Here is a 23456-nt window from a genome sequence, read left to right on the forward strand (position 1 = left end):
CGCCTATTTTCTGCGCGTTTAATGCACGGTTTCAAATTTTTAACCGACAACGTTAATCTCGCGTCACATCGTGATGAAATTACAACGATATACATATGTCCACCCGTACGCTAATTACGTCGGTACATGGAAAATAAGCCGGGAGCGATATCGTTGCGACGAATCAAAAACTGGGAAAAAACCACGTTCATGCGGATCAATAAACGCTCGCGATACGAAAAAGTCGACATTTTTTATTATGAGATTCTTCATTCTTGTAACAAAATGTTAGCTAAAAATATTTATTAAGTTATTTAATATTTAATTGAAGAGATAAAGAACACGTTCGCTTAACAAGTCGAGAAAGATATTGGCAATTTTAATATTACAAAACATTAAAAATACAAAATCAATATTAATTAATTACAAAATACTTTGTATACACATATAAATATTACAAAATAAAAAATTTATTTCCACCTTGATAGATAAGTTTGCGAAATTAACGCACATATTCAAGAATTTTTATTTCTTTCAGAGAATTTTTGTCTAGAGAACTTTGTTTCTCTGTAAAAAAAAATCACAACATATTGATTAAATCGCAGTTAAACCTATTTTTGTCTCTCGCGCAAGAACGGTCTCGCGATTCTCGATGTCTATTGACAGCTCCGTTCTTTTTCTTTCTTTTTCTCCGTGTCTCCGCAAATATATTTCAATCTGTGTTGCAAACTGAAAAGGGATCGTTCGCATCGATTCGCGCGCGCATCCACTCGCGGGCGAATGTCAAGAGACAATTGATTTCTCTCCCCTCCGTGAGCCGGGTGCATCAATTGCTATGCAGTTCACCTAACGGCCGCGTATAGGCGCGGTGTGATGTCGCCGACAATTTCGCCGGTCGTTTCTTCGCTACTTTTATTATCGAACGTGTCGTGCTCGTCTCCATTATGAGCAATAATTTATAATAAGGTGTATATGAGATATCATCGAAACCTAGGCGTAGCCAATGCAGCTACATCTGTCACGTGTTTTATTCAGTTTACTTCTTTTCTATATTCTAGACGCGAATAAGAAAAAACGAATTAAATGCATAATGTAATTTTGAAAAAGGAACCATATTAATCATGTAGCTTGTTTTACATCGTTGCAAATAATTTTTTTGTCTTGTAAAATTTTGCCGTTATACAAATACGCTGAAGATTGGTTGAAACGTATTTTTACAACTGCAAAGAATATTTTTTAATAGATAAAAATAGCCTTTTAAAAGAAAAGATACGACTTGAATAATTATCTTTAATTATTAAAGCTTAATTTTCAATATCAAGTAAATTAAATTATAACAATAACAATTTTCAATAAGATGGGAGTATCGAATTAAACACGCTCGCAATATAAACTTATTTTAATGAATAAAAACTGAAAGTATGAGATAAACTTGTCATTTAGATCGGCATGTTTGCTCTCGATTAAACTGAACGTTTAATTAAACACGCATACGGATTTTTGTTTCGACTGACGAATACGGATCGCACATATGCGGAAGAGTAAGCGTTTTCTTTGATAACGTGCGAGTAGAACTATCGATCGTAAATGTCGAATAAAAGTAGAGTTTATCGGATGTCCCCAATATAAGCCAGATGTTCTAGCATGCGACCCAGATAGAAAGGCAAGCTTTCTAATAAAATATATTTCTCGATATTTCAACATATCTCTGATTTATTGATAACATCGTTTATCTAATTGAGAAATAATGTGTGTACAAGTTGTATATTGAATCAACACACAAAAATCGAGTTTAGCTCTTAACTTTTGCGATTTATGTTAAAAGAGAATAATATCACTTTTACAATTTTGTTTCTTAATCGTTTATTACAATATTTATTATTATTATTACTCGATATAATTTGTTCTAAATCTAGATTAAAATTTACTTGGGTTTATAAAATAATCTCTCATTGTTCATAATTGAAACTAATGAGTTTCATGTATATTTTGAGTGTTTAAATTTTCACATTATTTGACATCAAATGAATATGATACAAGATTAAAATGTTATTAATTAATGTTTGTACATCGCGTGTAAACAAGAATTTTGAGATAAAAGCTCGAATTATCGGAACCAATGTTTCTCTCTTTATGTTGTTGCACGAGATAATGTTTCCGGTTTACGAGAGCTATCTTAAAACAAACATAAAAATGCAAAAATGAATGCAAGTTTGCAGTAATATTTACTGGAAGTAATCTATTTTTTATGAAAGGTAATATTATAAGCACTAAAAATATCGTATGTTTTTGCAAAATTTTTATGCATAATTCTTCCCAGATTTTTTTGTTAAAATGTATTATAATATATAATATATACAATACACTTTAATATCTCTTAAATGGAAAAATCACGAACCTAAATCTTGTAAATTTAGTAATTTTTCTGATGAAAAAAGTTTTATTTGACAATGGCGTGTATGTGTGTGGTGTGATGTGTATGAGAATTATAGTGTTTTATATTCTGTGTCAAGGCAAGGGTTAGTAACTCTATCTAAAGAGAATATATTCTACCAAGCTCATATATAGCAATAAAATATTTCTCATATTATTTGTACTACTTATTATTTCACACATTTATCAAAATAATTAAAAAAATTTCTCCAAATGAGAGAGTGAGTGAAATAATTATTTATCAATTCGAATAATTTAGATTTACTTTTTTAAATATTTTTTAAAGAAGTATAACTTAAAATTTTACCAATAATTTTTAAGTTATTGAAAATTATTTTCTTTTTCTAGTAGAAGAAAATATAATAAGACATTATACTTTGAATTAGAAACATATTAACGGCTCTCTGAAATCGATTTTACTAAATTAAATTTTTATACTTGGCATAAATTAAATACGGTTTATTGGCCTCGGTGGTCATTTGAACTTTTTATAAAATTCATGTAACATTCTATTCTCTCTTTGGTATTCGCGTTTATCTAGAGCTCAACCTATTATCAATGAAGTCAGCGAAGTTTTTTCTCACAAATTCGCTCGATATCGATTGTATCCGAGGCTGGGCTTAGTTAGTTATATATTTTCCATGCCTCAAGGTTGTTGCATAATCGACTATAGTTCGTCTAAGAATTTTTATAAATTTTGACAAAAAGGTTCTTTCTTAAATTTCTTAAACGAAATTTTCCCTTTAATTAAATAGAGCTGTAAAGAAATGAAAGTTATTTTTCGAGAGAAGATACAATTTGCGAGAGAAAAAGCCAAGCTTGTGCAAATGCCGCCTATTGACATATTGAAAATTATTTTCTTATTAGATAGACGCAGCAAGAGAAGTATATATGTATATACTTATATAGATTTACCAATAACGATTTTATTATATTATATACATTGCTTACACAGTACTAATATGTCATGTAATTTGCATTTGCATGACGTAATACATTCTACATAAATAGCTTTTGGTAACAAAAAATATTTATAAAATATTAAAAAATCCTTCACTCTTTTCAATTTACTGTAATTTACTTTAAGCTGCGAATTCATGAATTTTAGACATAATGAATATATTATGTGGAACATGCATAAAATAGAGAGTATTACATTAAAATGCGGATACGTCGTACATTAAAGTTGATATGACATTAATTGAATAAAATTTGATATAGCGTTTCCATAGTTAAAGATTAATATAGTTCAAATGGCATAGAGGTAATGTTAAATAATAGAGATCTCTCTATTATTTTCTCTCAGCCAAACTGTGCCAATATGTTCTATGAATCAAAATAAAAAGCGTACTGTATTTAAATGACTCATTGTCAGAAATAATGTGATAAATTAAATTTCTCTGCTAAAATTATCACTTGTATATCTGCGTCTGATTGAATGTTATTTTTATTTAAAATATATATACATTATATCAAATAATTTTAATATCGTAATACTATTATTATTTAATATTTATATATTATATAAATTATATATATAATTTATGTACTATTTTTTTATATTTTATTATACTTACAGTTAAACAATCGCATGGCAGCGATCTGTGCAGAATTTTTATATGAATATATAATAAGCTATTTAAATGACGATATAAAAATGTCATTTAAATATCTCACGATTTAATCATACGCAACAAATCTGTACAGATCGCTGCCATGCGATTATGTATATTTCTGTATTATTATATATATTTCTAATTCTATACGCACTTTCTCTTAACGATTCAAGATAATCGGTTCAGATTTAGTCGCTCTATTATGTTAGCCGTTATCAATTGATGGCGAGCTGATTTTCTTATTGATCACACATAATACAGATTGTCGTGTCGAGAGAAGGAGAGAGAAAACACAGTATATCCCTATATATCGATCGGCCTAAATATAACGGAGGATTAACGAGACCCTATGTCATGTAGCATAAGTACGGCGCGACCGCATTGTTCCGAGTTTACGCAGCGACCAAGTCGCGATTCGCCCTTGCCTTGCGAGGAAACGTTTCCAACGTCTCAAGGATATGTTTCCCGCCGTTGATCGTCGCGTCCTTCGACATTCCGACATTTATTAATCATTCATCGACGCCTAGAATAAACAGCGACCCGATCAATAGGTACGACGGGTGTAAATACGGATATATATATGCACGTTAACATTAGCGGCCAGAGGGAAGAATAATGAAACAAATGTCAGATATCGTTATTAAACATTTCACATGGATAATCCAAAGTACAGAAAGACAATGACAGCTTGGGAACTTTTTTCCTCGGATAAACTTCAAAGAGATAGAATAATTCTCTTAGTGCATACATCGCTCTCGTCTTTTTCGCAATGTGACGCCGGTAGACGGTATAAAGAAATAGAGAGAGAGAGAGAGAGGGAAGGAAATACCGGAAATAGAAGAAAAAGGAACGGATTCTGTAACCAGACGACGAAAATCCCGACCTGGTTGCGAACGAGCAGATGTGGGAGAAGAGATGGAATTCGACAACGGATATACGAAAATAGAAGAGGTCACTGGGTGCCCCGGTAGCAATTAAGCGAAACGAGAATTTTATTTTGTCGTCTGGAAGAGGTGCAACACGTGAGATTTGCATTCGCCTAAATTAATGGCGGCGTTCTTCAATTAAAGAAAACAATCGATTTATTGCAACTATTTATCGCGAATTATCAGAATTTTATCAGTTGGTATTTGTTTGAAAAATTTCTTCTTTTTAAAAGTTAAAAGCAATTAAAACATGAAATATTCATGAAAAAATCAACCTATTTTACCTTCGATTTTTCTTTCAATATAGCATCTGAATATTCAATGAGTTTTATATTAAATATCTTCGTTGGTTCTCCTACATTATGAGCGCTACACTATTATGCAGAGAACAGGATGTGGACAATAAAAGAATAATTAAAAATACCAAGTACAAGTGCTGCATTATGCTGCATTTTTCTATTGGTGACAAGACAATAGCGTTCTTCCCTAAGTCGGTCGTCTTTATGTAGACGCGGCTCTGGATGACAGCTGCAACTCCAAATGAATTACAGTGGCGTGTGAACATTCATGAGATGAGGGACGGTATTGTCGGCACTTAGATACGAACAGATTCACATCCCGAGACTACAGCGTTTATATACGTACCGCACAAGATCGATCCACGTCCAAAGAAATGACATAAGATAACAGATACAGTTCTCGCTCATTATTAGCTATTCATCTGGTTCAAATCTACTATTTTATTGTTTTTATTTCAACGAGTTAAATGGAGTAATCAATTTTAGATTGTCTATTAAATTTATGTATATATTTGTTAATTTCGTAATAAAATGATGATAATTTCATTTATTATTTATATTATTATTCAGTGTGACGTTTAAATGTAGTAATTTTATAATAACAATAAAAGTATATAAAAATAAAACATTTATGAAGTTTTATATATATATATATAGAAGATAAAATATACATTTTTGAATAAATATTAATAAATCCAAATTAGTCACTTAAGTAAATTATTGAATAAAAAAAGTACTTTAATATAATATTAGAAAAAATTAAGATGGAAAGAGAAAAGAGAAAGAGATAAAATGATATGTAATATTAAAAAGAAAAAATCTTTATTGAGATCAAAGATATCATAATTCATTAACCAAGAGTTTATCAGAAGATTAAATCTTCAAAGAAAGTAATTAGATTATAGATTTAGCCTGCTAACGAGATAGGATCTCATTTTCATTTAATAGCAATACAATTTGGTCTCCATTTCATGACACAAGATGAATACATTTTGCAAGAGCCAAATGTGGCTTCGCATTAATTTAGATGGCATTTCTGTAGTTAGATAATTTCATGAGGATTATAACTTACAACATCCTATATAATCTAGAGAGAATAAGTACTAAATTCATATGTAACATTCTGATAATTTTGACAACATTCGTGATTGTGGTGCTAAATAAATGGATTCATAATTTTTTTGAATATAACTATTGATATTATTGTATGAATTAATGATATTAAAATTATTTTATAAAATTAGAAAATAATATTTTGCACATTTTTATTGGCCAAATAATTTGAAAGTGAATAATAGAATATTCATAACTGCAATATAATTAATCTATAAAATTTATAAAATATATTGATCGTTATTTCTTCATAATATTTACAAATTTGCATGTAAAAAATATTTATCACAATAATTAATCAAATATTGAATCAATTATATCGTGACGCCCAATTACTGCCAATATTTTCAACATGTTTAATTTATACACATATATTGTTTGATTCATCGATGCTATGTGTTGCTATTGCAGTAATTCTCGATAGAACGTAATTTTCGTGTTATATCGCCAAATATATTAATCGAAACGCAATATAGTATTCAAAGTGTCATAAGATTGATAAAAGTCAAGCGATACTTTCTTGCGAGCCATGCATATTACGCGTCAATTTCGATCCGCTCGGTTGAAATGAGAGAACTAATTTCGCGCATTCTTTCGAGCCCCATCACCGAGAGTTTAATGCATTTTTTGCGCGTTCCGTTCTCAGATTCCTGATGTTAATGGAAGAAAGAGGAAGGGCGATCCGCCGCCGGAGGCTGTGGATCGATCGAAGGCTTCCGCTCACTCATTACGAGAGAAACGAATGAAGATGATTTCTTTCGACGTTTCTTTCCCGTCCGTGTTACTTTTCTTCTTCTCGCAACGCGACAAAGCGATATTAGCTTGCTCAACAGATTCCGCCGACTTTTCCGGAAAATTATACGCGATTTCTCGTAGAGTTCTTCGCGATGACAGATCGGAGAGAGATTCAAAAAGAATATCGAAGGAAGTAAACTTGCACGATTAATGTTGTTAATGTTTGCAAAGTAGAAATTAAAATGAAACTCTTTAATGATATTCCCTGGTAAAAAGTCAAATGCCGTCGTATAAAATTATTAACATGGATATTACGGGGAATATTTTACGAAATTCCGCATTTAAAAGTACTTTTAATTGCGCGAGAGTTTAAATGCAAAATAGGATAAACGTGGGCACTCTGGTTATATGCAAAAATGATGGATAATGTATTCGAACAAAAAATAGATGTTTCATACAAACGTTAATTTTTAAATTATATTTGCACATCTCTTATAATTTAGCGTCATCATTATTTTTAATTATTTTTCATGAAAGACCATTAGTCTTTATATATATATGTATATATATTTTGACATAATAATTATTTGGTTTAAATCAGTGTTTCTCCTTAGCAAGAGAAGCGTTCCGGATCGTGTAAAAAAAAAAAAAAAAACATTATCAGCGTAATTTACGACATTCCTGACTCGCCCGTGATTGCGAATTTCGTACGAGGCGGGTCGGGAACAACGGATTGATGTAAATCCGGCAAGCATCCGAATGCATACGTCACAAGAGAGATGCCTAACTGCGCGCGCATTTACTTCGATACAGGGGATAAACGGAGGTAGTGGCATGAACCGTGGGCATCCGGCCAGAGAAATCTAACTCTGTGAGATTCTTTCACTCGTGGGGGCAATGACTTATTCGACGCCATCATGCGCACGAAATGTTTGACGAAAAAGTGCTTAAACTTCGGGGATAAATTTCATTGCTCTCTCGTCAAGAAAGGACATGTCAGGTGAGAAGGGAAGAAAGAGTCGACATAATTTTTCCCCAAGATTGTCTTATAACATTTCGAGAAATATCAAATGTGTGATCTACGTCCGCGATATGGCAATAAAACGACGAAATAATAATTTAAGCAAAGTTAATATACATGTTAAATTTTGATGATAAGGAATTTTAAATAAATTTTTTCATTCTTTACAAGTGTATTATATATTATAAATTATGGAATGTGTTTTTACGTAGTTTTTTTTTTTCGTGTGAAGAGAGCTATTATTATATACATGTATCGTTGACGGACATTTATTTTAAATGGTTCAACTTAGATTTTAGTCACGTCACAAAAATTGCGTTTGAAATGAGATTTTTTCGGTTATAAATTTTTATTTTTGAATAATATTTATTTTCAAGAGAATTGGATAAAAATAATAGAAAAACTTAAATCAGTGTATTAAAAAATTATTCAATGTGATCAAATTAGTCAATGTGTCAAATAATTCATCTGTAAATCATTGTATCTCAAATGGATAGATTCGAAACAAATTATAGCGCGAGAATATATATGTGTGTGTGTGTGTGTGTAAAACTTGTTGCAGTGTCGATTATAAATGATTAATTCAACATACGTTCAATACTATCGCAACATTAACTGATATGGAATTTAGTAAATTCGCGCATCACCGTAATGGTTTAATTACTGCAAAAGCTTTGATGGTCTCCCTTGTGATTATTATGCGACTCTAGCGAAATCGGCATAAAGGTGGCTCCCCCTTCGTGTTGCATTTTTAGCCAATCGATAATAAGACTCTGCAACAGTGCATTACCTCAGAATAAACTGCCGTTGTTCGGTAATACATTGAAATTTTAAGCGTCTTAATATCGCGAATTCTTAGGGACGTCATGAAAATATAAAAGAACGCGGTTGTGTGTGTATCAATGTTTGAGATTAAGTTCTTCGCAAAAGAAAAAAGGAAGATATCTATGTATTCTGTTTGTAAAATGACTGTAAAACACATATTCCTACGGAGAAAATTCAATGCTCTCGTAAAAATATCGTACTCTTTCGCCTCAAAGGGTTTCTCCTCAAAGAAGGTTTAACCCACTTTCGCGCGACTGACGCTGTACGAATAACATATCTTTTTATATACGTAATCTCTTTAGTTTCTCCAACTATAAGTACTGTTTCAAAAAAGATGTCGTATATTTCAATAATTTCTAGAGAGGAAGGGCGAATAATAATCCATCACTCTTTCGTGAAAATTTACTTCTTTCATCCCCAGCTTGGTTCATTTTTCAATCGATATTATGTGAATTTCGTTCCATATTTTATGCGCAACCTTTTTCGCAAATATATATGGTACATACACCACCTAATTAAGCTACATGAAATGCGCAACAGAATTTCCGGAGGATAACGATTTCTCCCCGAATTGGGTGCGGATAATTAGGTCAAATAAAGGTGTTAAAAGTATGCAACGGCTCGCGGTTTGCGAAAAGGGATTAGCGCGGAGCACAGTGGGTCGCATCCCGCGACCTGATTCCGAGAGGACGGCCTCGGAGCAAGGACACGCGTGACGTGACAGCCGCGACAAATCTCGGTCAGGACGACGTTCCGCGCATTACCGCGGTTTTCCGAGATGGACACTTCGCGACGTTTCAACCGCAAGGGCTAATATATATATATATATATGTCGTATCCGTGCGAGACCAACGGAATCCGATAATCGAATTGTACGATACGACAGAGAGAGAGAGAGAGAGAGAGAGAGAGAGAGAGAGAGAGAGAGAAAGAGGGAGAGACACCCGCACTCGCAGTTTCCCTGACTGACCTGATTCTCCGAGTTGAGCATCTTGAGTTGTTCATTGATGAGGCTGTACTTGGTGCTCTCCTCTTTGCGCAGCGCTCGTTCCTTCTTCAACTCCGGGCTCCAAAAAGTCTTGATGCTGTGCATCGAGCTGCCGAGTTTCTGGTTCGTCAGCTCGAGTTCCTTCTTCAGGTTGCCAAGCTCCCGCTGCAGATCGTTGTTCTGATGTTGAAGCTCGCCGATGTATCCGCCGCCGTCGCGCAGCATGTGCGGATTCGGGCTCTGGCGGGCCGACCTGGAGCCGTAGAGCTCATCCTCGAGGTAAAGGCCGCGGTCGCGGCTCCGTTCGCGACTAGGCTCGCGTATCGGCACAAATTCGCGATCATGATCGAGTACGCCGGCTGAGGCACGGTCGAGGCTGGTGTAACGCGCTACCATGCCCGCCGAGCTGGACATGGCGGGTCTCGAGGCGCTTCTGGATCGGTGATGTCCGCCCCCACCGCCCCCGGTCGACATACTCCTACCCCTCTCCTCGAGCATCACGGGACTGCCGAGGTCCTCGTCGCGGGAGTAGTACGGGCTGCCCAGCTGATGGTGATGGTAGCTACCGAAGCCGAGGTGCTCGGGCGAGTTGTTGCCGCTACGTGTGCCCCGTTGCTTGCGTCCCCCCAATGGGCTGCCTCGACCACTAGCATAACTTCGTGACGGGCTACGGTCGACGGTCGGCAGTTCGCCTACGCGACGACCGCTGCGTGGCGAGCGGGTGCCACCACCGGGTCCTACCACGCCACTGCTCGAGTATGGGTCCCGTGACATCATAGGAACCCGTACCAAGTCCACCTCCTTCTCGCTTGGTTGCTGTCAGCGTCGTCGAGTTAGGGTCAAGTTGTACCGTTTGCTTCTTCCGTTCCTTTTCTCCCTCTTTCTTTCTTCGCTTTGTGCGATTCAATTATCTATTACGCTCTCTTTCTCTCTCTCTCTGTCTTCTTTCTTTTCCTTCTAGGCAGTGCTCGGATTACTCCAATATCTCATACTCGTTTCGTCACGCCTCGCGGCCGTTCCCCTTGTCTCCCTCGTGCGTTTTCACGCTCATATCAGCCCGCGATGGGTGATCCAACGTCAACGTCCGTCACGTTTCTATCCGAGGATGGAGGTGCTTGGCTCCAATTTCGACGCTCGCCTCCTTTCGATCTTTCCAACTTGGTGCCGCAGCATCCGGTTATGGCCGATGACGACGTCGACCAAGTGCTTCCGGTCTTTCGACGTCTTCGGGATCTTCGCCGCCAAGAGGATGTTTCTATTCTACATACGATGGTGCGTTCGCGAACGACGAGCATTGACGAGATTTTCCGTTTTTCTTCTTCCGTTAACCTCGTCTCGAGTATCAACCGCGCGAATATATATCCTCGCGGTCAACGAAGACCGTCGGTTCGGTCTCTTCTTTGCCGGTCGATGGACCTCATCTTCGCGTCGCGACGATGATCCTCCGCCCGATCGATCCTCTCTCTTCACCCACACCACAGCCACCACCACCACCACCACCACCACCACCAGCTTCGCCTCCTCTCGTCGCCGAGTACAACTTCCGCGTTTCGAGCCGGCGTACTACTACTAGCGGATAGTACTACTACGCGCGTGGGTCACTTCGTACTCGGCGGCGGCATACGGCGAGGTCACGACCCTCGTCGGCCCGAGGATCGATCTTTGACCTTCTTTCGGTGGCGTAGCCCATCGAGCGAGAGCGAATAGAGATCGAGGGGGAGAGAGAGAGAAAGAGAGGGCAGTCGACTCCCTCTTCCTCCGTCTTCCTGTTTCTCTTCACGCGATGCGAACGAACGAACGTCTCTCCCGGTCTCTCTCGCTCTCTCCCTCTGGCCTCCGGTCACGACGTTCCGAATTCCAAGAACCGCCCTTCCGCGAGCGAGCCAAGTCGACGAACCGAGCCGATTACGTTCCCTTTCTCGCGTTTCCACCCTCGTGTGTGCGAGCTTCCGCGCCTGCGTGCGTACTATGTCGCTTCCGTTCACGTCGCGTGCGTTTGTCGTCGGCGCACGGATACACACTCACACACTCTCTTTTTACAGGGCTTAAGATATATATCACCCTCTGTCCTCTCTTTTCTTCTCTTTCTCCCTTTATACGTCGCGCACCGGCGTTCCCGTTTTGCGAAACCAGCGCCTAAGGTCCCTTCTTATCGATTTCATTCTTTCTCCCTCGCTCTCCTTTTTCCGGTTCCGTCGTCGTCGTCGTCGTCGTCTCGCCGCTCGTGGACGATGCCCGTGGCTCTTCGCACGATTCTCAGTGAGACGCGACGGCGACGCGAGACGAACGGCTCATCAACCCACCGACCCACCGATCCAACCGGCCAACCGCACTACACTATCCACCGTCCACTACCGGAGCACAGCCACTTCCGTGCACTGACGCCACCACCGACACCGGCGTTCGCCACCCTCGCGCTCTCACTCCACCCTCTCTGTCTCTATCGTTCGCGCAGTCGAACACGGGCCAGCCACCCCACACGTATATATGTATGTATACACACACACACACGTTTACTCCTCGCGATTGCGCGATTACTACCCCGGCGCAGCGACCCGTTTACGTATATATGTATGTGTCACCACCGAAAGTCCCTCGGAACAGACGAGGAGGAGCTTCGACACGACGCGCGACGGATATACGCGCGCACTGAGAAAGTACTCTAATACCAGCCGGCGATCGTGCGAGAGAGGCCACCCTTTACCTACCACCACCATCAGCATCATCACCATCGCCAACCACCACCACCAGCCACGACTGCCGGCTTCGCTAACATTGGCGCCATCTTCCTAGAAACGTCACCGCGAGTCACATTTCTTACCCCTCGAGTACGCTCTACGTCACTATCTCGTGGTACCAGATATATATATATGCAGAAGTGTGTATATGTGTTATATATATATAGAGAGAGAGATATTGTACACACGTATATGTACATTAGGGAACCAAGGTAAAAGCGTTGGCAGCGCCACTGATCAACGTCATCGACGTCATCGCGACAGCTAACACGCCGAAGAGTATCACCCGTTGAATTTTTTTTATATTCTCCCCTCTCTCTTCTCCAATTGTACCCCTCATCCCGTTCATCATCCCTGACTACCCTACCTGGTGGCCGCCCCACCTTCGGGGTGGTTTCCTAATGCGCAGATGCACGCGCGGATCTGTGTGTGTGTGCTCGAGAATGCAGGGTACCATGCAACTACACGATGCCACTGGCTGGTAAACTTTGCGAAGAAATTTAAGAATTTTCGAGCGTCAGCGAAAAAATTGCAATCTAAAAAAATTCTAATCTCAGATAAATTAATCAATAAATTAAATATAACATTAACAATGCGTGGATCCGTAAAATAGAATTGAGGGAATTTATCGTATAATATATATATATGTATTTGCATGAATTATTTTCAAAAAATACAATTAGTTATTTATTTTTTAATATAATTTTTAAAACAGTGGGTTGCCATTAATTATTAAATATTATTTTACTATACAATCATTATTTTGCTTTGCGTACGTAAGAATCTTTTTTAAAAAATATATACGTTGCAATAAGAGATGTAAAAATAAAAAGTGCTTTTTTTAAATTAGTATTAATTTTTAGAGAACATATGCTGTATTTTCTTTTACGAGAAATTACGCAAAAATGATCCACTAATCAATATATAATGCTACGTCTTAGATTTTTTTCTTTAAAGATAATTATTTTTAACTCTAAGCACAATCGAAGACTTTTAATTGTAAATATAATCAAGATTCTTTGCACATACACGTACTTTAAATATACGTTACAGATACATTCCAACACGTTTTTAATACGGTTTTACTTAATTCAATTTCCCTTAAATGTCGCTGCGCTATTATTGTTACTACTATATAATATTTAAAATAAAATTTCTAATTTAATATTCACGAAGTGTTTATCAGACATGTTCCAGAAAATTAATGCAAGTTTACATCCATTAAAGTTTAGCCAGACTTGTGTTATCACTTGTTGCTGCAGTAGTTTATAGTGAATATGATTTTATGTAGAAAAAATGACAGAAGCACCTATTTCCCGAGCTTTCCTGTGGCACTTTAACCTCGTGCTCCAACCCTGAATGCACACGTTCTATTTGGATTTTCTTCCCTCTTCGCCCCCTGACAACCGTCGACCCGGCGTACGAGAGGCGCAATCAATGAAGCTACGATTCACCGAGCAGTAGCGTATCATCACAGAATTAAATTAAGGCGATCTCTCTGACGCAATAAAAGTAGTACCGAGCGTAACATTATGACACGAGTCGTTACTACGTGGAAAAACATTTACAACGCATAGCGCGATTAATTAACATTTGTTTCTGATTAGCGTGTAACGTGCTGTTAAAATTTATAATCTTTTATCTTGTGTTTTAATTGCATTTATAAACTTAGCAAATAAATTTTGCGATTTATTTTAAAATATATGTAACATTAAGAAAGATATAGAACTTATAAAATATTAAATATATATTCTCTTTATAGATTTAAAGATAAAAAAAGAAGGAGAGAGAAATTTAAAGAAATTTAATACAATATATATATTCGGAAAAGTTGATCTATTTTCGTGTAGTAATTTCTAATTAATTATAATACTAGATATCAATTAATATAATTATATACAATATTTTTAAAAGTATGTATTTTATTTTATTTTATTTTGTTTGTATATTTGTTTGAAAAGCAAAATCAGTAAATTTCTGACACAAATTGTTGAATTTAAAGAATTAGCTTGTAAATGAATTTATTGGAAAAATCAGATAAACAGCAAACATGCATAATCAAAGATCGTGATGTTATTAATATGATATCATATCAAAGTGTTCTAGATATTTTTAAGTATTTAATAAATGCAGTTTTATCTTGTGTGCATTTTGCCTTGAATGTGATTGTTTTTGCGTAATTGTATGTCATTATAATCATGTATAGAATCTTTTCGTTACACTTCAACGAAGAAAATCAATCAAATCGATCGATAAAGTATACATGTACATTGAATAAATATAAAGTTAAAGATTAATTTTTATATTTTATTGTTTTAATATTTTGTACGACTCTTATTTTATTTTAATTATCAGATCTAATAGCGACTAACTCATTGAATTGATCCACATTTTTTAGGCACGGAAAATTACGCAAAGGGTGACTAATCAAATATTTTTGTATAACACTTGCTCGAAAATATATTGAAAAGTTCTGAAATAACTCGAGATAGTTTTATCTATCCGATATAGTTAAATCTTAAAGATGAAGATAAAATTAGTATCTTAAAGATAGTAAAAAAATAAGATAAAGTTAGTAAAAAAATTAGAAAAATCAGACCAATTATCATGAATATTATCGAATAATCGATCGCTGTACCATAATAATAAATTCGTCGACGTTGATGCCAGAGCAATCGAGAGACCATTGACCTTTGGACTCGACTGTTTATAGCTTTCTGTTAAATCTTTCGATAATAACACAGTTGTGATAAAAAGCGATCTCTTTACCCACAAGATACACAATATTATTTATAAATAATACCTTATACGATCGATGCACTATCAAATATTTTTACAAATGATACGTTTAACAGGCAAAATAAATTTTATCGCATGTAAACATTTAAAGATATAATAGCTGATAAATAATTTATTACATATGTTGTATGTTTGTTATATGTTTTACAAAATAAATTAATTTAAAAAATACGTTTTTTATCATTGATAAAGGTATTATAAAACATCTTGTCAACATTTTGTAAAAAATAATTAATTGATATTATATCTAAATAATAATAAATGTCATAAAAAAAGATTGAACAAATATAGAATTCAAGATTAAAGATTTTTAAAGATTAAGCTTTAAATGAGATTAAATATTGTATGTCGCAATTACTTTAGAGTGTTTGTTATTCCATTATGTAATCTAATCGTGTTATTGTCTTCTTAAAAAATCTTTAAAAAAATTCAATAAAAAATTAATTTAACATATTTAGTAATATTTCTTAAAATTTTATGTAACTTTATAACTTGACGTAAACAAAAAGTAATTTTATAGATGTATAAAAACGTATATAGTGTAACAATAGGCCTCGTAAATAAAAACAAAATATCAACTCCAGAAATAATCTCATTTGACAGCTTTTTATTATGCTATTTTAACCTCTCATTAATAGATAAATACATATATCATCTATTTATCTATTAATGATTCAAAAATGATTAATAAATGCAACAGAAATAAATGGAGTCTGCTTTTATCTAACTAATGAGGCATATCATGTCATCATTATAGATTAATAATATGAATATCAAAAGTACTGCAAAATAAAAAGATATATATATAAAAAAGAGAAGAAGAATTTGAGAATATTTTAGTTTCTTCGTCAGTTCCTTCAAAAATCAAGAAATTACAGGATCATCAAGATTAATTGACGCACAAACGTCTATGTCACAATACGAGAAGACTTTTTGGAATGGCCCTTTTGAAAATGTGCAACCACAGATTTAATGATAAACGGAGATTACGCCGATTGCACGAGGATTGGTTATTCCCACTTGACCGTGAAGCTCTCTCGGGGACCAAAGTGATAAAACTTAAGTGGCGCAGGCTAAGGTCGTTACCACTATCACACATACGTGGTGCATACGGTTCTGCGGCATCCTGCGATCGTCAGTAGACGATGACCACTCGGCGACGACGCATCGTTCCTCGATCGTATACCTAAATCGCTCTCCCTAACGCTAGACGAACATGTGGAGCCGCGGGATCATTCTGATCCTGGTGATCGCCGCGCCCTGGGCGACCTGCGACTGGCATGCGGACGCGGGTCCATGGTTTGAAGCCACAAAGGGCGAAGTTTGGCCATTGCCAAATTCGCGTGTGGTGAAAGAAGACTTCTATCTATTGCGACCGTCCAACTTCGATATTCGAGTGAGTCTTATTTTATTTTGATTTTTAATACACTTTATCTCTCGTCAAACTGCGGAGAATGAACTCATATAATCAGTTCAAATCTTTCGACAATCTTTCTACTCGTGAAATAAAAAATTGGAAGAGTGAACAATATCTTATTATAAGTACATGATTTTGTTATTTCCAGTTTTATCGTATTTTCGTGATAAAATAACGTAACATTTGCATATATCTATGAAGTGTAATCACTTTAATAAAACTGTTTTGTTGGATTGCCAAAAGCTAAATCTTTAGCTTTTGGCAATCCAACTTTGGCTTCTATGATTTACTTCTCCCTTCTGTTCATTTTATTTTTTCAATATGATATATCTTCTTTACTAAATATTATATTTCTAAATAATGTAAATTAAAATATTATTTCCTATAAAGTTTCTTTTAATTATTTTTATACTAATGTAAATTAAAACATTATTTCCTATAAAGTTTCTTTTAATTACTTTTATACTTTTTGGAATTTTGAAATATGTTATTCTGACTTTGTCTCGTTTTAAATAATATTATTATTCAAAGGTAAATGGCGAGACATGCGATATAGTAAGCGAGGCGATAGAACGGTACATGAGAATCATTTTGACGGAAGCAAGGATAGCGAGGTTAGTCACGGAAGGGCAGCCAAGAACATCCGTTCGGGATGATCCCCACTTTAAAGGCACTCTTGAAGCCCTAAACATCCGCCTTTTGCAACCTTGCGAACAGAATGGCGATCATTGGCCACACTTGTATATGAATGAATCTTGTAAGTCGTAACTATATAAAATTATATTATCTAATACAGATGCTTAAACATCGTCTTTTAATTTCGTTAATTTGACAAATAATTATATTTGTTAAATTAGAAAGCTGTTTAATAATTTATGTGCGAAACAGCAGATAAAATTGATTACTCAATTCTTGAATAAATAGAAAAAAATCTGCATCTTTTGTACTATGTATATTAATTCACGATTCGGATGAATGTTCCGTGTGCAGCGACCAGTGAGGTTGCTCGCTTTGCATGTGCAGCGTGCATTACAAAGTAATAGTGCACCAACAAATTAATTGAATGATGCCAGTGAGCAGCTCACTCGTAGCTCCGACCTAACATTCGTCGACTTACGTCGATAACGGGCTTGCGTGTGCGCAAATTAAATTTTTCCGGCTTTTAATAACGTCTTCTCTTATCAACGTTATGTTTAACATTGATTTGATGGATTTCCTGAAAGTCTATGCGTATTAAACAATATGTTGATAAATAAACAATAAATTGTAACAAGTAAACGCGGTAAAAACTCATTAAAATGTCCATGTTTAACTCCGTCCATGTTTAACAAAGATAGAAATTATAATTATAATTATAATTAACTATAATTGCTTATTTATTATTTGTTTTACATATTTTAGTATTCTTAATTATTTGCATTTTAAAGAATTATAAAAATATTACTGTATGTTGAGAGAGAGAGAGAGAATTATAATATCATTCATATTTTAAAATTATAAAATAAACAAATTTGTTTTTTAATCTACATAAGGTTTGTAACAATTCATGCGAATAATAATAAAATTAGTAATTTATTTTTAAAATTAATTCTCTTTCGCTATGACTAAATCTTGTCAAAATTACTGTAGAGAGAATCACATTTAATTTACATAGTTAGATCATTAAATCAAAATGATTGCATGCGTGTGACGGGAACATGCGCGTGCCGAACACGTGTAAGAACTTCCAGAAAATTGTGCAATAATAGCGCAATCAGCAAAATAATTGAGACGAAGACGGACAATAAGACAACTTCCTAGTTTCTTATCGCGTAAAATTAAATGGTATAAAGTCGTGACTAGTGATTAGCGAGCGAGAATTCTATGATTTTATCCATATTTTTCTTCATACTGTTTAACATATTTTTTCACAGATAAACTCGAGATAAATGAAACATCATCAATCGCCGTTCTCCGGGCCGAAGCCGTCTGGGGAATCCTTCGAGGCCTCGAGACCTTCTCTCAGATATTGGCACCATCCGGCGACGGCCCGAGCGTAAATATATTTATATTTCAATATTTATATTTTTTATCTGCAAAATGCAAAATATAAAATGCTGTAAAATATTCGAAATTTTAGTTTATTTAAATATGCATATTCCTGTAAATTCATTTGTTAAAAGAAAAATAATTTTTAGGGCTGCAACGCTTATAAGTTTTTTTATAATCATTTTCTTTCTTTCTTTTTCCTTTTTTGCACAGATATTATAATTCTCGTTCGCACGAACAAACCGATATAAATAAAAGTCGTGAATTTAATGTGTCACAGTTGAAAGTAAAATGCCAGACCATCGTGGATGAACCGAAACTGCCGCATCGCGGTCTCATGCTGGATACCTCTCGCCATTATCAACCCCTGTCTGACATCCTGCTAACACTGGATGCAATGTCGTACAACAAGCTGAACGTTCTTCATTGGCACATCGTCGATGATAATAGCTTCCCATATCAAAGCACCAGGTATCCCGATCTGTCTGCTAAAGGCGCTTACCATCATTCGATGGTCTATACACCTAATGACGTGCAAAAGGTCGTCGATTACGCGAGATTACGGGGGATTCGAGTGATGCCCGAGTTCGATACACCTGGACACACTAGGTCGTGGGGTTTGGCCCATCCGGAATTACTAACCGTGTGTTACGGTAAATTAAACAAAGCAACATTTGTTCTAATAATATGTGATATTCTTGTACATTTTTCACTTTGTAATCTTCTCGAATTATTATTTTATCAAACTGAATTCGTTGTTGAATAAGACAGATTGAAGAATCAGCTGTTAAATATATTAATATCATCTTTGAAAAATCATGTCAATCTATTTTTATGCCCATATCAGATTCTTCTGGGAAGCCAAACGGTAAATTAGGTCCAATGAACCCAACTAATTCGGCGCTGTACAACTTTGTACAAGATTTGTTCTCCGAGATCGTGCAAGTGTTCCCGGATCAATATCTCCACCTGGGTGGCGACGAAGTACCCTTCGATTGCTGGGGCAGCAATCCGGAAATTGGCGAGTACATGAAGCGACACAATATGTCCAAGAGATACGAGCTGCTCGAAAACCAATACATAGCCAACGTACTTGCGATCAGTAGAGGCCTCGACGCCAACACTATTGTGTGGCAAGAAGTAAGTGCTTTTCTTACGTTTTTTAAACTAATAGTTGACACAATTCTTTGTGTCATATAATTATTATATAATCGTATTTTTATTTTAAAATAATTTTATTATATGTGCAAACTGCAACTTATAGGTTTTCGATAATGGCGTCGTCCTACCTACAACTACCGTAGTGCATGTTTGGAAACTACCGAGTTGGCAAAAGGAGCTCGAGAGAGCGACGTTGGCAGGACATCCGGTCTTGCTATCGTCTTGCTGGTATCTGGACCATCTCGCCAGCGGCGGTGATTGGGAGAAATATTACAATTGCAATCCCTTCGACTTCGCCAATGCGGCCAATGCCACTCATCTAATGCTCGGCGGTGAAGCCTGCATGTGGGCAGAGTTTGTCGACAAGTGAGTGTACTCAATCTCTCTTTTTTAACGGTGTTTGTATGGAAAAATCTAAGTCTTATAAATAGATAGTCTTATAATTAATTAAACAATGGCGATTTTTCTTTCAATTATAACGCGCACGATTCAAATCAAGATTTTGACTTAAACTGATAAGAATTAAATTGACGAGAATAAAAATATAATTGTTAAAAATTAAAGCAGAATTTTATGATAAATTTGCCGCAAATAATTCTCTATAATAATTCTCTGTCATTTTTTTATGTGAAAATGATTTCTAATAATTTACAACAATGAGTACGTAAGCAATAAAATAGCACAGACAGACGGTTGTTTATTTTATTTCTGAGACTCGAGTGAATGTACGTCGAACTTCTTCGTCTAACTGCTGTTTATTTTTAGAAATAACTTGCACTCGAGGATCTGGCCACGTGCGAGCGCGGCAGCCGAACGTTTGTGGAGTTTTAACAAGCAAGAAAACAGCGTTGCTGCTAAACGTCTGGAAGAGCACGCCTGTCGTATGAATAGACGCGGTATTCCTGCCCAGCCGCCGAATGGACCAGGATTCTGTGTGACGTAGTCAGTTCCCCATCAGTCTAATGCTAATCCCGTTTAATCTATATGTATTATTATATATTGTGCTTGCATAGCGAGATATACGAACTGTCATTCTACGTTCACTCATTCACCGGTATTATAATACATATATTTCATAATAAATATAGATTGAATAATATATGTATATGTGAGTTTGTACTCTTTCTTACATCACGTATAATTACATGAATTCAGCAATAACAATCACAAATGCAATAATAATGTATTAATAATAATTTTAAAAAATGCTAACAAATAAATATAAACGCTGAAACTTTAAAACATATAATTGTATATTTATACATATATATTATTACATAATTATGATAAACTATATAAATTTGATACATATAGCTGTATTTGATGTAAAGTTATTTTGCATATTATTTTTAAATATAAAATAAAATTTACTTTGATTATTTAATTCTCGGTGTAAATTTTGAAATATTTAAATCATGTCTGCGTATTTTATCGCTTATATTACATTTATTTATTATTCCGACACAGAATGTTAAAATCATTATCTATTGTTGAATGCAGATATTGCGACAAAGATACGGCACTGCTTTGTTACAAGCCTTTTAGTCGAGCTCGCGAACCATTACTGGAATGTATCAGTTGAATGTGTATCGAGGGCATTGTCGAACATGGACATGCGGTGGCAGTTGCATTTCCTATAAAAGAAATCCTTTTGTCTAAAGTCCAACAGTTGTGACGAAATTGATTTCCGCTGGCGGTTAAAGTCCATTTAGACTGAATACTTTTTATCAATAGTATGCAAATGTTGTTTATCAAGTATTCAAATTCGAATGTAGCTAACATTTTTACTCACAACTGGCAAATTAACATAACGCGTATACAAATTACGAAAATTAACTAATTAGAGAGTGTTTATATTTTGACGTATCCGTTTTTCTTAAAAAATTCTCAGTTATCTTTCACATTAATTTCTATTACAATATTTTTTTCACGAATTTTGAATTAATTTTCTCTTTAGAAAGAATCCATTTATCAATTTGAAGCATTGAATATTAAATATCTTTTCTGTTATTTTAATATAAATATAAATATAAAATATAAAGTTTATTTTAATATAAATATAAAAATTTTATATTTATATTATTATTAATACTGAAAGCTGATAACAATATTTCTTATCTGAATTAAATATCTTTTGTTATAATTAAATTTTTAATTATACTGATATAAATTATAAAATCTTGTAATTTATTCGCACCGAGATCATAAATGCTTGTAATTTTTACGAAATCTTATGAATATTTGATTAGCGTATGTAGACACTAATCCAAGGTCTTTTGTGTATTTATCTGTGATAAATATTACTTAACACTTACATCTACTACAAAAATAGCAATTCATGTTCGTCACGCCTTGTATACATTGAAATGAGAAAGAAACGGGAATCACCGAATGTGATTCATTCCGCGAAAATCGATTTATCGTTTTACGTCACCAAGGTTACTGTTAAATAATCTTTAGCCAATTCATGATCATGAGAGATTAACTTAAAAAAATTTTTAAGTGTGACTAGGCAAGCAACTGACAAAATTTTAAGTAATCTGAATAATTTTTACGACGATAAGAAAATTAACTGTCATTAACTTTATCAATTTACACATTTTGGAATTCTGAACAAATAGATTATCAATTATTAACATTAACATCCAGAATATACTTTTAGCACACCATGTCGAGGTAAATTTTAATTAAAAAATTATTATATTCTAATATGATTTTATCAGAAAGATTACCGCGCTAACGCGATTTCAAACATTTTTCTACCATTATTATTGCATTAAATTTTGTGTAAATAACTCCATTTGCAATTAATTAATTTTTTTAGACGGAAACGAAATAAATTTTAAAAATTATTTATTAATGTGAGAATTAAAAAGAATTTTATGCACATAAAATTAAACCAATTTTTTTCTAAATTGAATAAATATAAAATATATTTAAAAATATACGCAATATTAATCAAATAATGTGTACGTTGTTATTGGTTGTAATAATTATCTTGGATTATTCAATAATGTGCATATATTAAATTTCAGAAATTGTAGTAATTTGAATCTTTCTCCATCTTGCTGTTTACCGGCATGTTCAATCCCGTGCCCTGTAATTTGTTGTACTCCACCTGTGAGCTATCCTTGCATGCCTCACGTGCCCCGTGTCCAATGTAGGATAGCTTGTCGGCTTCAGTCTACACCGAAACCCACTAAAGCGGTGGTATGTTTGTTATGCGAAATAATATAAATTCCTGTTTTCTTTCTAATTTTTTCTGAGCAGAAATGCTATACATTGTGGTAATGTGAAAAATGTATCAACATGTTTATAATGGACGTGTTTATATCGTACTGACAATGAATTGTGATAAGATAAAGTTTATTTGTAGCA

General features: G+C 34.8%; 2 protein-coding genes across 6 annotated transcripts in view; one reads left to right on the forward strand and one right to left on the reverse strand.

Annotated features, from left to right (window-relative positions):
* Positions 1 to 12618, reverse strand: part of brp (ELKS/RAB6-interacting/CAST family member bruchpilot) — a 74901-nt gene extending 62283 nt beyond the window's left edge. For 3 of the 5 annotated variants that reach the window (XM_085479898.1, XM_085479894.1, XM_085479890.1), the window contains exon 1: positions 9918 to 12590. In XM_085479898.1, coding sequence (XP_085336024.1) covers positions 9918 to 10712 — 795 coding nt within the window. In that variant the 5' untranslated portion in view covers positions 10713 to 12590. Of the gene's footprint in view, positions 1 to 9917 lie in introns of all 5 variants that reach the window. The other 2 variants (XM_085479902.1, XM_085479906.1) reach the window with 2 other exon arrangements.
* Positions 12619 to 16572: 3954 nt separating this feature from the next.
* Positions 16573 to 21177, forward strand: LOC114928460 (beta-hexosaminidase subunit beta). The gene is made up of 7 exons (XM_029299679.2): positions 16573 to 16868; positions 17421 to 17646; positions 18803 to 18924; positions 19198 to 19570; positions 19765 to 20057; positions 20182 to 20444; positions 20844 to 21177. Exons 1-7 carry the CDS (start codon positions 16689 to 16691, stop codon positions 21019 to 21021), a joined length of 1635 nt encoding a protein of 544 aa, XP_029155512.2. The 5' UTR covers positions 16573 to 16688; the 3' UTR covers positions 21022 to 21177.
* The last annotated feature ends 2279 nt before the right edge of the window (positions 21178 to 23456 follow it).

The sequence above is a fragment of the Nylanderia fulva genome, unplaced genomic scaffold (genome assembly GCF_048542155.1).
Source record: "Nylanderia fulva isolate GAGA-0341 unplaced genomic scaffold, ASM4854215v1 Scaffold1, whole genome shotgun sequence".
In the NCBI taxonomy this organism is placed as follows: domain Eukaryota; kingdom Metazoa; phylum Arthropoda; class Insecta; order Hymenoptera; family Formicidae; genus Nylanderia; species Nylanderia fulva.